This window comes from Martes martes, assembly GCF_963455335.1.
Source record: "Martes martes genome assembly, chromosome: 18".
NCBI lineage: Eukaryota > Metazoa > Chordata > Mammalia > Carnivora > Mustelidae > Martes > Martes martes.
The window spans coordinates 32,861,471-32,878,646 of record NC_137906.1 but is presented as its reverse complement, the minus strand read 5'-3'; the positions used below and the strand labels follow the sequence as shown (position 1 = coordinate 32,878,646).

The following is a 17,176-nucleotide window of genomic DNA, read 5'->3' as shown; positions in this document are numbered from 1 at the left end:
GGGATCAGGATTTCTCCATCACCAGTAAATACAGAGCATCCCAGGACTCCCATACACACAGACACACAACCTACAGCAGAGAGGATGTGGCGTTGGGGGCCGGGGCAGAGGGAGGGCAGTTGGGGGGGTAGGGAACATCCCCAATTCTCCTGTATTCAGGTCTGAATATACACATTCACTCAGGGCAACAAATCAGTCCTCCAAACTCATCTGAACAGAGACCCAAAGTAATTTTAATGCAAATAACAAAACAAGTTAGTCTGTCTCCATCCGTAGCCCCTCCACGCGAGAATTACAGTACTTTATAAAAATGTTCTAAAAGGCGCAAACTACAGTTCCTTCAAATACGGTTGTTACGAGTAACATGTTTGGTCCTAATATTTGCTTCTTGGGTGTCTCAGCTAATTTGCTGTGTTGGGTAACTGATAACAAGCACCGAGGGAGGGCTGGTTCTACCTACAGGTCAGAAGTTCGGACAGTTTTGTCCTCCCCGCTTTCCCGGTGCAGGTCACACCACCGGCGGGGTCGGGGGGTCGCGGGGGAAAGCAGCTCTCATATTTCACAAAACCTTGGTGTCACAGATGGATGTGGCGACCAGCTAGAAAAATTCATGGGGTCGTCACAGATGCTCAAGTTTGGGGGAATGATATTCACACACTGCCTGGAGGAGTAGGCTTTCCAGATTCCTGGCTCTAAGGCTTTTTGTTTGTTTCCACTGTGGCTACAAGAAAAATCTAGAAAAGCCACCCGGTGAGAAGCTCTGGGGCACGTCGCTTTCCTTCCTCCTCGAGGCTCACGTAGCATCTTGCAAACCCCAAGGGTGTGACCAACCCTCCCTACCCACAGCAGGGCTAACGGGAGTTTTCCGTGGAGGCACGAGGTGGCCACTGGTCCTGTCTCTGTCCCTATGTCACCCTGCATAGTGTTGGGGTCCTGTCTCAGAGAGGCTGTCTGAATTTGCTTGCCCTGTGTTTTGAGAGCCTCACCCAGTGCCTGGCACATAGTAAGCATTGACTAGTCTGTTGAAAATGAACGAGCGAGTGAATGAGTGGATAGGGAGAGAACCCAGTTCTGCTCTGGTGTCCATGGTGGCCCTAAATCACTCAAACCAGACATCTTCCCAGCTCCACGGGACCCAGGCTGATGAAGGTCAAGGGAAAAAGCACATACATGGCACCAGCGCAGAGAGGGAGCAGGCAGGTCCCCCACACGGCCCCAGCAGCGCACTCAACAACTGGGAGGCTACGGACAGCGAGGGGCGGAGAGCTTCTCCACGGGCCCTTCCCGGGGTCACCTGCCTGGCCGCACACGGGCACACTGCTCCCACACTTAAGGGCAAACTAACCCCCCCGCCCCACCGCCACCACCCTGGCACCCCGCAGGATGGTCTCAGAATTGCCCGGAGCGCCCTTCACCCAGACGCTAACAAAGCACGTTCCCTGGGGGGCAGTGTGCGTACCAAAGTAGAAAGCCACGGCCATCTGGAAGCTTCTCACAGCTTCGTTTGCAGTCGGGACGCCGGGACCCTCCAGATCCAGAGAAGCGTCCTCTGGGGGTAACCCAGACCACACCGCCCAGTGAAGGCACTCCGCGTGGCTGGCTGGAGTGGTATTTTGGCCCATCTAAGTGCCTCTGGGACGGGCAGGGATAGAGCAGGCTCCCGCCCACCCACGAGCCTCGCTTTTGAACCCCTGGTTGTGTTCTCTGCCGCCTTTCTCAGTGTGCGATTACTTTTCCTAAGTTTCCAGCTGCCCTCTCCACGGGACGGCGAGCCCCAGAAGAGCCTGCCCTCATGGCATCCCCGGTGCTGGGCAGGCACCAAGCCCTCTGCAATTTATGCTGTTGAAGGAACGGTGGGTGGGTCCGCTGAGGCCGGCAAGCCTTAGAAGGCAGGGCAGGAGGAGGAGGGCGGGGCCTTCCTACTGAGAGGAGGAGGGAGGCAGCAGCACCCCTAGGCTGTCTGGCTGGCTGTGGGGGTGCGGGGCCGGGCTGCTGTTGGGAAGGCTCACCTGTGAGCAGCTGCGGGACAGGTGGGGAAGGCCGCGGCGATGGAGGCCGGCAGAGGCCAGCATTCACCATCTGGACACAACAAGATCTTTAACATTTATGAGGCGGCTCTGCTCGCCTGGCCCCAGGGCCGTGGTCCTCAGCTTCAAGGCGCTACGTGTCCCCAAGGAGCTTGTTAGAAATGCAGGTGCCCAGGCCCCGTCCCTGAAGCCTCTGATTCCACAGGTCTAGGGAGGGCCCCCGTTACTACTGTTGGCTGGGGATCACGCTGAGATTCTTTGCTTTAGGAAGGTGAGCCTAAATCCCACCCCAAGTTAAAGACTGCCTCCCCTAAGGCAAGCTGGTAACAGTGTCACCAAAGGTGGGTGGCACTTTCTCGACCCAGCCCAGCACAGGAGGGTTGGGGCTTGGTCTGGATATAGACACAACGCAGGGGTGACACCTGTTCCTCACATGGAACTTGGCTAAACATCTGAGCAGGCTTCACCCCTCACCCCACCTCCAACCCTAACACAGAAGGGGGAGGGGAGGCTGAGCTGGGGGGGAGGGGCTCAGCACAGCTCACACCTAGAGAAGGATGTCCCCCTAAGACCTGGAGTTCTTGGTCTCTTGTCACATCACATCACACCCCCAGGGTTAAGAAACCTCCTGCTGAATGTTTTTGGACTTGAGCATCGCTGGATTGGGGGCTTGGTCTCGTTGAGACTTTCCGATGGGCAGGAATTCCGCATCCCAGCCTTCATCGTCTATTCTCTGATCTCAAGAATGCAAAATTCTTCTCTCTCTCTCTCTCTCTCTCTCTCTCTCTCTTTTTTTTCTTTTTGGCTTTTAAAGGAAACAATATGTTTGCTAGAAAAACCGCACACAAAAAAAATTGATTATATACAAAACGGTTATCTGAACGTAGATTTTTGTACTGCAGCAAAAGCGACCTCGCTCCCGGGCTTCTATTTGCGTTTCCTCAGGATCAGGTACATGAGGCCGCTGATGAAGGTGAAGGCGAAGGCCACCCACGCCAGGATGAAGGAGTAGCCGTAGCTGCCTTCCTGAGCTTGGTGGTAGAACTCCGAGTTGCTCTTGTGAAGGTCTTCACACCGGTCTGTATATATGGAAGCCGCAATCATGACACAAAGGCCTGCCGAGAGCAAGCAAATAAATCAGACATAGACCACGTCACAGCATGCGCCATGGACCTGAGGGGACCGTGGCCAGAGAGGAAGCACACGTGAGCTCTGATTATTGGCGGGTGTTTATTTTAGTCCAGGGGAAAGAGCACTGCTGCTATTTCATCGCAGGTCACAGCTGCCCACTCTGTATGGCTTCACTTCCCGCTCGCTGCTAGCTGAGCCCGATTTTGCCTGGGCAGCTGGAAACCCAGCCCATAACTGGTCTAAGGCCACGGGTCAGCCGGACAGAATAGTTCAGGGTCTGTGCGCCACATACAACCTCTGTTCCAACTACTCAGCTCAGCCGTGGTTGCGGTGGCTGCGTGGACATAGCCGCAGGCAGTATGCAAATGAATGGGCGGGGCTACAGTCCAGTAAAATGTTACTTACAAGACCAGGCAGTGAACCAGATTTGGCCTGCGCACCATACTCTGCCAGCTGTCCCCCACCCCCAGGCAATCCTGTTCCTGTTTATTTCTAATATGTTCCAGTTCTGGCCACAGAGAAACGCTTCAGTGAAAAATATTACTCCCTGGAAAGAGACAGGGAGGATAAAGCCCCTTTTTTTTTTGGTTGCCGTGCTTTCCCTTGTTAACTGCTTCAGATACTGTGAGGTCAGGAGGAATGTTCGGAGCTACAGCAGACTTTTGGGGGCCATGAGGAGGTCATCGCTGACACTGTGAGGACGAAAGCATCAAAGGATCAAGCGGAGGTTCTCGCTGCTGCTGCTGGGCTGCCAGACCCACAATGGCACCTTCCACCTTCAAGGTTTTTGTTGTTTCAGGAAAGCAACAGTCTTTGGGGCTGAAGTCATTGTTGGATTTTCCTCTTACTTGAAGTCAAAAGCATCCTGAGTGAATCACCAACGGACGTTAGTGGCAGGATGAGGTCAAGTACCCTGATCTTCCCTGGGGAACCTGTGCCTCTTCCCTCCGTACCAAGATAGCACATTCTTGATGGCAGCTCCTACTTACCCTGCAGATCTTGGCTGAGGCTTCCTGTCTCCGGCACGCCTGCCTTGACCCTCTGTCTAAATCCCAACTCTGCGGTATAAAATGTGAGGCCCCAGCATGGCGGCCGGCTTCTCCTTTCCAAAGCCCCCCCTGCTGCACGGCTCCTGGCTCCTGCTCACGGTGGCCGGGAAGGGAATGCTTATTCCAGGAAGCCCGTCGCCGTACTTACATGACATGAGCTGGATGATGGAGGTCAGCACGAACCTCTCTCCCTGCTTGAGGCGGAAGAGTTGGAGCACAAAGATGAGGAAGGCGATGCAGCAGAGAATGGTGGACAGGATCATGGTGGCCTGGACCGCCTGCATCGTGGGGTAATCTGTGGGGAGAGCGCAAGACCGCGGGACTGAGGACCGCAGACCCCTGGGCCCCTCCAGTGGGCAGAGTGACGGGACAGCTCCAGAGTCGGGGACGATGGGAGGCAGAAGTACGTTTGCACAGTATGAGCACAAGAACAGCCAAGGGGTCATCCCGACATCCCCTTCCCCGGTGTCCATCTGTGCACTGGACCAGGGGGTCCCCAACGTCTTTTTCTGGAAAAGGGAATGAGAACCACCTGCTCTGTCATTCTTCTCAGCACATGGTTGGGGATTTCTTTTCTTTTTTTCTTTTTTTTTTTTTTAAGTACAAACCCCAAGGCTCCAACCTGGCAAACTCTGGTTTGGGAAGTCAGGATGGATGGATCAGGATTAGGGGTCTCCAGAGGGACTCTGGGGAATCTGGGGCTCACGGGGCTGAGTGACCTTCAGAAGTGCTCTGTGATCTACCTAGTACACCCTGAAAAGAAGAGAGTTACCCTTGTGACCACTATTTAGGAAAAAAGAGAAAAGGAGGAGCTCCCTTTTGGAGAGCAGGGGTCTGCAGAGGGAAGTGTCAGCGGAGAAAGGAGCTGGTCTCGGATGGAGGCATGGCACTGTGGAAGCCCCACACTGCGGGTGTAGAGAAAGGGTCAAGGACACAGACTGGAACCACCTGCACGGTTCTCAGTTTCCTCCTCCGGAAAACAGGGATGATAACAGCTCCCCCTGCCTCAGGCAGGGGAAGTGGAAGGAATTCATCCATGCAAGGATTTTAGGGGGTGCTGCCAAGAGGGGAGTCCCGGGTAAGGGCTGAAGGTTATCACCAGGACGCAGCTAAGAGGGGTGAGGAGACAGTGGCTAAAGTTGCCCAGAAAAACCTAAGAACGATCCTTCTCCTTTTTTCCAACTTGTGCCTGAAATTGACAGGAGGGAAGCATGATTCCTAAATCCTTCACGAAATGCTTGGAGCAACATGTGCTGGTTCATCCTGGCCACATGTGGGGATCACCCACAGGGCACCCAGGCCCTTGGCCCATTCCTTATGCTGAGGAAAGAAGCCTGACCACCTCCCCCCCGACGCACACACACCGTATGACTCTGTCTACGCAAAGTCCAAGAACAGACGGAAGGAGACTAGGGTGACACAAGTCAGAAGTAGTTGCCCTTGGGACAGGACTTGTGGGAAACCAGTGGAAATGGGCCCAGGGGAACTTTCTAAGGTAGCAGGAAGATTCTCTATCTTGCTTTGGATTGTCGTTATGTGGGCATATATGTAATTGTCCAAACTCCATAAGTTGAGCCCTTAAGAAGTACATTTCTTGTTTGTATATTATAGCTGCATGAAAAATACAGATCCAGCACACTATGTGGAGAGGATGCAGGTCAGAATCTCCGGTGTTGGAACCAGGCACAGGGGTGAGGTGGGTAAGGTTCCCCCAGGCAAGTCCAATGTGGGGCCAAGGCTGTGACCCTCTGGCTAAGAGTGGTGTTTCCCAAATTGGCCCAATCTCGGAAATCACCTAGAGGCTTGTTAAAAATACAGATTCCTAAAAAAAAAAAACAAAAAAACAGACTCCTAGACTCCCTCCCTGAGATGAGGGCACAGTGGTTCCAGGTCGGCCACCAGGAATCCGTATTTGGAATCCCCCAGGGGCAGTCCAAATACAGACACTGCAGATCGTTTCCATCTCCTTAAAATGCCGATTTCGAAATCTTTTTTTTTTTTTAATTTTATTTATTTATTGGACAGAGAGAGATAGATCACAAGTAGGCAGAGAGGCAATTAGAGAGAGAGAGGAAGAAGGCTCCCCGCTGAGCAGAGAGCCCGATGCGGGGCTCGATCCCAGGACCCTGAGATCATGACCTGAGCCGAAGGCAGAGGCTTAACCCGCTGAGCCACCCAGGTGCCCCCCGATTTCGAAATCTTAACCCCCAACGGGATGGCCTTGGGACATGGGGCCTTTAGGGGGTAAATCAGGTTGTGCGGGCGGAGGACCCATGAATGGGATGAAGAGTCGGAGCCCCGGTTCGGCTCTCTGCCCTCCGCCCTGTGAGGCCATGAGGAGAGGGCGGCTGCGCACCAACCAAGAGAGGCCTCACCGGACGCCCGATCTGCCGGCACCTTGAGAGACACAGAAGCTCTCCTGGGTCCGGGAACAGGGAAGGGGAAGGTGCCCCCAACTCTGCAGTGCCCCCAGCCTCTGGGTTCTGCACACCCCTCCTGTCTCCAGCTTGCACGGAGCCCTTGGCCACGCCCCTCTGGGGGACCCCGAGAGTGCAAGGAAGGGCGTGAAAGCAGCGAACAGGGGTTCACTATTCACAGGGAACAGCTAAGGTGCGCTGCACCGGCTCGCCACTCACCCTGATAGCTCGCGTCGATTTCTGTACAATTCGTGTTGTTGACACACACTCTCCAGACGTCTGCAAAAAACTCTTCTCCTACCCACCAGGCCTGTAAACGCAAACGGAAACACAGTACGGGCTGTTGGTTAACCAGGAAAACGCTCCTTCTACTCGGCTTCGAGGCACAGTGGCCGGTCAGTACTCGGGACCCGCGCTTCTCCGTCTGCCCTGTGCATGCGAGTCACCGGAAGTCGGGTTGAAACGCAGATGCTGACTGAGAGCTCTGGGGCGGGGACCAGGATTCTGCACTTCTGACAGGCTCCCCTATGTGTGGGGTGGCTGAAAAGTAAGTCACGGGCCGGGGACCGGGCCCTCCCAGGGCACAGGGGCACAGATGAAGCTCAGTGGGGGTCACCGGCATGCACTGCGGTTCATCCAAAGAACTACAGGGGTGAAGTTGGGGGCGGGGGAGGGGTCAGAGAGGCTGAAATCTAGGGGCAAGGCCTGGTACAGAAGGAATGATCAGACAAAACCCTCCTCTTTCTGTCCAAGTGCCTGCTTCCTCTTTGTGCTTCTGCGGCTCCCTGCCCAGTGGGCCCTCTGTACGCCTTCCACCCACCCAAACACGGGAATCTCCCTCTCCCATCCTCCAGTCAACCGACGGTCGCTGAACTGCCACCATGTGCCGGCTACGTGTCAAGTGCAATTCCTAACTCCTAACGACACCCGCTGACTCCCTGAGAGGCAAAAACAACACTTGTGTCTTCTCAGTAGTGCACAGCAACACAAACACCCTAGGGCACCCGAAGGATTAACGGGGGTCTGGGCTGATGCTTTTTGGCCCCTGAGGTCTGTCCGTCCCTTTTGCCATGTCTGGGACCCTTTCAGGATCCCACAGGGGTAGAGGCAAGAGACATTGAAAGGGGGCTTGGAAAGAACGTTCACGGTAGTGAATTTATGTTGTAGACCGTGGGGTCCTCTGGGTAATGGCAGGCCCAATGCCTTAAGCCGCAGTATCAGTGTGAGAGCTCTGTCCTGGACACTCACTTCCAGAACCTTCAAGAACCCAAACTGATCACTTCATTTACCTGCCTAACGAGATCGAGGGTGGAGAGCAGTTCGAATCCCAGCTCTGCCGCTTACGGCCGCCTGCACTCCACAGGGCTCAATCCCTACAGGGCAGGTGTTGTGATGGTCTGTTTGTTACGTGACGATAAATTAACAGGAGTCCCAGACGTAAGCAGAGCTGGTGGCCACTCGTGAGGTGCACCTGGGGGCTCTGGGAGCCGGGTTTCTGACTCTAAATGCCTCTGAGGCTGAACTGATTGGGATTGAAGCCAGGCTTTTGGATCAAGGTGTGAGCCATTGAGGACCTCGGTACAAAACTTCATTTCCTGCTGGGACAGACAGTAATCTATACCAATGGATCATTTATCAAATGCATCCTTGCCATATGGCTGCAAGCTGGGTACTTAAGCCAAAAGTTCCATTTTTCAGGGGAGCCTGGGCCACCGGGAAAGTTCCAAGCATGAGCTTTGCTAGGGAAGGCATAGCTAGGTGGCTCTCAATTGGGTTCCTGATTTGTAAGAAGTCAAAGGCAGGAGGGGCAGAGATCACCTGGCATGGGTCACCTAGGGGATCCAGGGCAGCAGTCCTCAATTGAGGGTGGTTTTGTTCCCCCTCAGGACATCTGGCCATGTCCAAAGGCATTTTTGGCTGTCACAAGTAGGGGTGGGAGTGCTTGCCATCCAGTGAGCAGGGACCAAAGATGCTACTAAGCATCCTACAGTCCACAGGATGGCCCCAGAGCAAAGAATGATCCAGCCCCAAATGGATCCAGCCCCAGTGGCTGAGGCTGAGAAATTTATCTAGAGGAGGGTTCAATCCAAGCAGCATCCTCAAAGAGCTCCCTAAGTCCCAGCCACCATGCCAGGCTCTGTGGGGGGCATCAGGGATGAGAGAAGCCAGGTCCTTGCACACCCACACTTGACCATAAGATGCTCCCAACCTCCACATGGAGGCCGAGTCCTTGGGCCTGAGCCGAGATGTCTCCATAGGGAGGACAACCCCATATCCTAATCAACTAGGGGAAGTTCTCCATCCTGCTTCTATGGACGGCAGGATCCAGGGGTTGTGGGATGGCTGGAAGGAAAGGGAACTCACATTGTCGATGGTGGCGACAAACAGCAGTGCGGCAGAGGTGATGTGGAAGATGATGATGAAAGCCAGAAGCACCAACATTTTCACCGGGCGCGGCGGGGCAAGGAGTCGTGCTTAGAGCCCAGAGAGACAGAGAGATGCTAAAGGGGATGCAAAAGAGAAATACATTCGTCAATGACAGAGCAGAATTAAATGAAAAACAGGCAATTTTTAGTGGGGTTTTAGAAAATCAAAAAATGGGGCACCTGGGAGACTCTTAAGCTTAAGATGTTAAGCATCCGACGGACTCTTGATTTCGGCCCCGGTGGTGATCTCAGGGTCATGAGGCCGAGCGCCATGTAGGGCTCCTCATTCAGGAGGGAGTCTGCTTGGGAGTCTCTCTCTCTCTCTACCTCTCCCCACCCTCGAACTCTCTCTCGCTCTCTCAATAAGTCAATCTTTAAAAAAAAAAAAAAAAAAGGCGAAAACCACTCTTCTCATCATTCCTCGTCTGGAGAGGATTTACTGCACAAAATCTGGCAGGAGGAGCTGCTCCTGGTTGCATCTAGATGCCAAATATTCCTCGTGGTGGAGGACAGGTGAGGACCAATTCAAATCTTGAATTCAGAAAAGCATCGCACCTCTTCAGAGTGGCTTGCTCGGTAAAGACGCCAGGGCAAGAAGGAGTGACCCTGTGCCTCCTAAAAGGACTGCATTTCCCAGCTTCCCCTGCGGGGAGGGTGGAGCCTTGTGACTAACTCTGGCCAATGGGCTGCAAGGAAGGCAGGCAGATGTCATTCCAGGCTGAAGAGCAGGTGTGAGTTCTCCCACATCCCTCCCCTATGAAGTCGTTAGCATGGTGCAGCCCCAATTCCTCGAAGCCTCCCACTTTGGACAGATAGAGCGATGGACAAATAATTCCTCTAGATGTTAAACCACTGAAATTTGGGTGTTTTTTTTTGTTTTGTTTTTTGTTTTTTTACTATGGCTGGACAGTCTGAATAATATCCAATAGGAAGTGACTGCAAAGCGAAATTGGAAATCTGGCAAAACACCTGGGGTTGTAGCTGGTTTTTAGAAGTGATGCTGGAGAGCTCTTCAAAGGGTGCCAAAGGCATTCATCCATGAGGGCTTGTCCCATGTATGACCATGCTTATTCTCACTCATGGGACTCATTATTATTCCCTCATGGGGATGGACTCTTGTGGGCTCACACAGAGTGACTCCATAAGACCCAGGACTCCCTAACACCGCGCCAGGAGCCTTGGCTGCAGAGCTCAGCCTGGGCGGTCCCAGCTGTGATTCTGCACATCATCAATTAGAACCCAACGAACCAGCTCAGAGATTCTCCCAATTCTTCTTAAAAGGACAAATACTCTTTTATTGATGCCTGCACCATTCTTTTAAAAACTTTTTTTTTTATTTATTAGAGAGAATGAGTGGGAGGAGGGGCAGAGGGAGAGGCAGACTCCTCGCTGAGTGTGAAGCCAACATGGGGACTCAATCCCAGAACCCTGAGATCATGACCTGAGATGAAGGCAGATGCTTAACCAACTGAGCCCCCCAGGTGCCCCACACCTGCATCATTCTTAAATGTCATCAGAGGCTGCTCCCAAACAGATAGATTTCTGACCTTTGTCAAAAAGCCAACCTCATCGGGGAGGGCTATAAACGCCAGGGTGATAACAGACCTCATATGTTATCCAGTTCAGATGACATAAAAGCATATGGACATATAACTGAAACTTTCCAGAAGACGGGGGAAAGGCTGTAACTCGGTTTTCTCCAAAATGTGGAACTCAAATGCTATAGGGCATGATTTTTGGTTGGAACATTGGTTGATATGGCATTAAATAACACTGAACCACAGAGTGAGAAAGTCCCCTTCTAATCCTCTGAGTCGACCAAAGAAAAAGACCCAGTTTGGTGCTAGCCTGTCTCAAAACCTGCCATTCAAAAAAGAAAAAGAAGAGGAGAAGAGAGAAGGAGAGAGAAAGAAAGAAGGAAAGAAAAGAAAAAGCAGAACTTTAGGGAGGTCAGTGCAGCTAGAATTGAACAATGTCGTTTAGATTTTAATACGTTCATTTTTAAGGTTCTTTTTATGAGAAGTAAAGCTATTTATAGACAAATTTGAAGTTTTGAAAGTGAGTCATTTAAGAAAAATATTATGTAAATAAAAGGAATGGTGGCCTTTAGTGTGAACAAAAATCCTGAGGCTGGTTCTCAAACGCCCAATTCTGGGAGGCATTGCTTTAACACCTGGAATTCCAGACATTAGCAAGGAGCTCCTGCAGAGAAAAGAGTTACGTTTTTACAAGAGGTCTTGAGTTCAGTGTAAGAGAAAGATCGAGGGGGCATTCGAGGGTGGCTACAGATTGGTTTCAACTGATAGATGTCCAGGAAAACGAGGGCATAGAGAAGCAAATGCCAACTACTCAGTGCTCCCCCGTGATGACGTCTGGACCTCCTGTAAAAAGAAATGGGGGTAAAAAGAACTTGGGCACCTAGGACATGGCTCGTGACCTCATCAGGGGCTTTGGAGGATATCATTCATAAGGAGAAGAGATCCCCTAAACCTTTAAGAGGGGCCCTTTGCTCCTGCGTCCTTACACCAGGCGTCTCTTTAGCTACTATCCCTGAGGCCGCCGTCCCACTCCCTTTCCTTCGGGGAGCCAGTCTGCAGGTTTGCCGTGCGTCCCACCAGGAATGGGGGCTGGGTGGGAACACTTATTCCCCACTCTTCAGGTCTCCGTGTGGAGGGAACAGCACAAGAGTAGCACTTCTGGCCTCATGCCCCGCCCTTCGCTCCTGATTGGAGGGGACCCCAGCGTCCCTTTCTGGATTGGTGGAGCTCGGGGGTTAAGGGCGCGCTGCCGGCTGTGCTCTCCCCCACACCTCCTCCCTAGCTGAGGGCGGTGGGAGCGTTTGCGCGCGGGGAGCCCCGCGTCTCCCTTTCTTGGGGCGGGGTGTGGAGCCGAGAGCCTGGCTTCTCCCCGCACCAGTACCCTCCAGCATCCTTCCCTTTCAGCCGCTGCCCCGCCTCGCCGGAACGGCCGCCTGCCTGGCGCCGGCCTGTGAGGCCGAAGCGGCGGTGGGCGGCTCGCTGGTTCCCACTGATGGCCACCGCGGTCCTCTCCGAACATTCTTCGGCTTCGAGCTGCACCGCCAGTGCACATCCTTACGTTTCTGTCTGTCTTTCACATTTTACCTTTAACTGTTCTCTGCTCCCAAGGTGGGGCTCGAACTCACGACCCCGAGATCCGAGGTCGCAGCTCCACCGACCGAGCCGGCCGGGCGCCCCCGCTTCCACTCACGCCCCTGCACACTTGCGTCAGTGTATCTGAGGGGCAGAGTCCTCGAAGCGGGGGTGCTGGGCGGAAGGCCCTGCACCTAGAGCTGACTCTGCTTTTACCCTTTTTGTACTCAGCGTAGCCTCAGAGGATGGTGCTGTGCCATCTCCATCCTCAAAGGTGACCTAGTGCACCCAGGTCACCTCTTTGACCCATTCCCGCCCGGAGTTCCCCAGGAAGCGTCATCCTCGCGTCTACACACCAGCCTCTGCCATCTCCTGGGCCCTTCCCAGCGGAGCATCCCTTCCCACGACACCCCACCACCCCTGTGCACCATCTCTGCAGACACCGAAGACACACCGGCCCCTGGGCTGGGGGGCGGCATGAACACAGACCCACCAAACCCAAGGTGGCACGGAACCGAACCCTGCCGTTCACAAAGATGTATTTTCCCTCCCAAAAAAAATGTCACACTGAATGCCGATCCGTCTTGGTCCCCTTGTCCTTATGGGCTTCGGGCGCGGTCTCAGTTCCCCGGAGCAGAGTTCTCTGGAGGACTCCCGCACCCTCAGCTGGCTCTCCCGAGCACGGTCTAGGTCTCAGTTCCAGCACCCCCTCCTCAGAGAGGCACCCAGATCACCTGCTGTGAAGCACCCACTCCCCCCCTCATATGGTCTCTCCTGTCCCCCTGGCTTATTTTCTTCCAGGGACTTCCGTGGTCTCAAAGTACCTCCTTTGTTCCCACATTCCTCTCTCTCCCTGTCTGTTGGCTGCCGAGCTCGGTGCACAGAAAGCTATTTCTCATCATTCGTAGTTTTAAAAAACACGTAACTGTGCCTGCTCTTGAGAAGCTCAAAGCCCTGATAGTCCAGAGGCGGGAACTGAGACCAGGGAGGGCCACAGCTTGCTGCCATCCCACAGCGAAGCAGAAGCAAGGTCAGGATGGGAGAGTGTCCTGACCTCTCCCTCCAATGACTCTTTGGACCTCACTGGGGGACCCCTCAGAGGACGGGAGACAGCCTGCCAATGTCAGTGAGCATTTCCCAGCGGCCTCTGCCCTGGGCCCCCCAACCCTCACCAGGCAGCGCCAGCCGCCGTGCCATTCCTTGGGCCGTTTCTTCAGGGGCCGAGCCAGCCCAGGTTCGGAAAGGCCGCCTGGATTTGGGCACGGACCTGGCTGCGTTTGGTGAGATTTCCAAGCTCCTTTCTAGAAATCAAAGTCTTTTTTTTTTTTTTTTTTACAGATTTATTTATTTGACAGAGAGAGACACAGCGAGAGAGGAAACACAAGCAAGGGGAGTGGGAGAGGAAGAAGCAGGCTTCCCATCGAGTGGGGGAGCCCGATGTGGGGCTTGATCCCAGGACCCGGGGATCATGGCCCAAGCCAAAGTCAGACACTTAACGACTGAGCCTCCCAGGGACCCCTAGAAATCAAGGTCTTAAGACTTGCAGGACTTCTCTTTTAAACACACATGTTGAGGGGCGCCTGGGTGGCTCCGATGGTTAAGCTTCTGCCTTCAGCTCAGGTTGTGATCTCCAGGTGCTGGGATCGAGCCCCACGTCAGGCTCCCAGCTCAGCAGGGAGTCTGCTTCTCCCTCTGCCTCTCCCCCTGCTTGTGCTCTCTCTGTCTCTCTCTCAAATGAACGAATAAAATAGTTTTAAAAAAATACGTTTCGATCTACATAATACATGTGATGACAAAGGGGGGAAAAAAAAACCCAAAGATAAAAGAACCAAAAGCACGTGGTGAAAAACCACAGCCTCTGCCTACACCCCAGTCCAGGCCTCTGGACACAGTCACTTTTAACCCCTTCAGCTGGGGTTTTCCCCAGAGTTCCATATTTCCAGACAACATTCCTGTACTTCTATTTCCTGATTCCTCTACCGTCAACACTGATTTCCTGCCCCCAGGGGGAGTTTCTTTGTCACTGTCACCCCGACCCCCACACCTGCCCACTCCCTCAATCCCCGCACAGTCTGGCCATCCCCATGTGGATCACCGCCCTTGACATTATATGATGATGCAACTGTTGTAAACTACGGAGTACATCGGGGGGCTGTGAGGGCTTCTTCTCTTCCCCGAAGAACCCTTCTTGTCCTTGGCGTGGCTAGCTGCCTCTCCCACCCTGCAGGGGCTCCATGGGCTGTCCACACATCTTTAGTTCTCTGCAAAATTGTATCACTCTGAGCCCTCAGTCGCTGCACAGCAGGTGCTAAGCGAACGCACTGTCTCAGTTACAAGCCCGTGGTCGGACGTCCCTCGTGGGGCACCCGATCCAGGCAGGCCCTCCCTCCCAACCTGGTCCCCTCTGCTCCCAGCCTCAGCAGCTGCTACTGAGGACCAGCAAAGTCACCCTGGACTGGGAGCAGGGTGCAGGAATGCCGGCATGACCCCGAGACACGGAGGAGGGAAAGCAGGTCCCGGCGGCAGGAAGGGGGTGCTCCGAGGGCTCACCCCACAGGACTCTCCAGGATTAAAGGTGGAGCAGCAGTTAATCATGGCACGTCTTGTGTCGGACCTTCACATCAACCCTGTGAAGCTGGCGGGGCAAGGTATCATTATCCCCACTTTACAGATGAAAGGCTGAGGCTCACAAAGGCGTCAGGTGATTTGTCAAGGTTGGCAGAGATGGATTCCAACCCCCAGATTTTCCAACTCGGGCTCCGGGACATTTTCTGCTACCCTCCCTCCTGCTCCCATGTTTACGGCTAATGAAAATCACACGGGGCCCAGTCTGCATCAGGCGAGAGGTCACAGGCAGTGTCTGCACCCTTGACCTTCGGCGGGACTTCCCCCAAGCTCTGTAGCAAGCCAGAGGGATCTGGGGAGGCAGCGTCTCTCTGCACTGGCCCGTGAGCCCAGGCTGGGATATGACTGGGGCGTTATTCGAGGGGGCCTGATGGAGAACCGCACATAGGTCTCCATTTGCCTTAAAAATAGCGCTTCCTGGGGGGACCTGGGTGGCTCAGTGGGTTAAAGCCTCTACCTTCGGCTCAGGTCGTGATCCCGGAGTCCTGGGATCGAGCCCCACGTCGGGCTCTCTGCTCAGCAGGGAGCCTGCTTCCTCCTCTCTCTGCCTGCTTCTCTGTGACCTCCATCTGTCAACTAAATAAAATCTTAAAAAAAAAAAAAAATAGCGCTTCCTGCATTTTTGATCCCGGTCGCTCACGGGCCTGCTGAAGCCAGCATTGTCTTTATTGATCTGCTTGGGAGGTGGGTCTGGATTCTGGAGAGAGCTTTTCCTTGATCACTGAAAGGGTTCATTCAGAGAGTACTCCGACTCAGCTCTGTGTGCTACATTTATCCCAACACAGCCCGTTCTACCCGGAAACTCAGGTGGGTCTCGCAGACCCCTCAGCCTCGATTTAAAAGATGCACTGGGAGAACCACGAGACAGTGTCTTGAGACTGAAGGCCTACATGCTCTCCATTCTAGAAAATACCCTCAAAAATAATCACATAAAATAATAGCGAACCCAGGACACGAGAGAACGTAAGGTGCAAAAGAATTTTTTTTCAAAAGGAAAAAGAATCAGGAACAGGCAGAGGAGGAGCAGTGAATGGGTCTCTGTGGGCCAGTCCCCTCGGGGGGGACCCGGAGTTGGGCGGGGGTGAAGCACCGGGAGGTGATGGTGGGACTCTGGGAATTCCGTGCACAGAACAGAGTATCTGCAGCTGGTGAGTTTTAAGTTTGGACGGTGGACGGGATGAGGGACAGCACTCCCTGAAATGTCCAGACCTCAGGGACCAAACAGGACCTGCCAAAAATTGGCATCTCCTTGCTGGCTCCAGGGAGAGATGCTGTCCTGCTTTGCCTCGGCCCGATGTTTGCCTGACGTTGTGTGTGTGTGTGTGTGTGTGTGTGTGTGTGTGTGTGTGCGTGCACACTATGCATGTCTAGTTCTGGGTGCGGACAAGCCCTTGCTGGTCACTCACTGGTCCTCCCTCCCCTGGGAGCGACACCTGGTTTGCTGCTGATGGTGGGGCATCACCATGAGGTCTCGCAGGTGACAAGGAGGTTATGGGGCCCGCCCAGGGCAGAGGAAGGGACCCTCCTCTCCTCCCCTCTGTAAAAACACCGCTCCCCACTGCAGCCCTGGCCTCTGAGACTCAAAGGAAGGGGCTCTAGCCCTTGCTGGATTCCGTGCTAGGGAACCAGAGAGCCCACCGGCCAGCCTCCCGCGGGGACAACCACGCGGCCCACCCGCTTCCACTCCCACCCTCGGGAGTTCTTCCTACAATTTAAACCACAGCCCATTCTCAGGCTGAGTTGGAGCCCGTTCCTGGAATTGTAAGCAGGGGGACAATCCTGAGGGGTGGAACTTGTCAAAACAGACCTGAGAAGTCTGGCGTCTGCAGGCCCGGGGTCGTTCCCTCGACCCAGAAGCACTCCACCCACAGCTCTGGCTTGAAAGGCTGAGGAGGCTCCGGGTTGAACCCCGGGGGGAGGCCAGGAGGCCCGCTGCAGAGCTGGAGGTGCTCCCCCTGGGCTGGCTGGCAGGGAGCCAGGCTCCTCCCACCACCCACAGCGCTCCGAGGGGCAGCGGCTTTGGCCTTGGTTTTCAGGAAGGCAGAGGTCAGCTCGGCCTCCCGGCCTGGTATCTGGACACCAGCCATACTGGGATATCCAGGCGTCCCAGATGCCCTCGGGCTGGCGGAAGCCCCTTTGCCCTGGGCGGCCCAGCTTTGCGCTCACTGTGGCTGGGGCTTCTGGGCACAGCGCCAATGCTGGGCTGGCGGCACAAAGGGTAACAGGCGGAACCCTGGGATTTAGCAACGCTCCGGGGCAGAAACCACTGAGGCTGACCCTGCCTGCGCAGGCCCGAGTCTTTCCGTCTACTGGAATAATCATGACCGCAGCAGCCCAGCAGCCAACATTCAGTGCCTCCGAAGCTCCTACTCATTCCTCACCAAAACACTG

General features: G+C 54.3%; 1 protein-coding gene across 2 annotated transcripts in view; it reads right to left on the bottom strand.

Annotated features, from left to right (window-relative positions):
- Nucleotides 1-211: 211 nt before the first annotated feature.
- Nucleotides 212-17,176, bottom strand: part of EMP2 (epithelial membrane protein 2) — a 30,116-nt gene continuing 13,151 nt past the window's right edge. For both annotated transcript variants that reach the window (XM_080829734.1, XM_080829735.1), the window contains exons 2-5: nucleotides 8,989-9,125; nucleotides 6,844-6,934; nucleotides 4,356-4,502; nucleotides 212-3,142 (exon numbers count right to left, since the gene is read on the bottom strand). In XM_080829734.1, the coding sequence (XP_080685860.1) occupies nucleotides 2,955-3,142; nucleotides 4,356-4,502; nucleotides 6,844-6,934; nucleotides 8,989-9,066 (504 nt within the window). In that variant the 5' untranslated portion in view covers nucleotides 9,067-9,125 and the 3' untranslated portion in view covers nucleotides 212-2,954. The remainder of the gene's footprint in view (nucleotides 3,143-4,355; nucleotides 4,503-6,843; nucleotides 6,935-8,988; nucleotides 9,126-17,176) is intronic.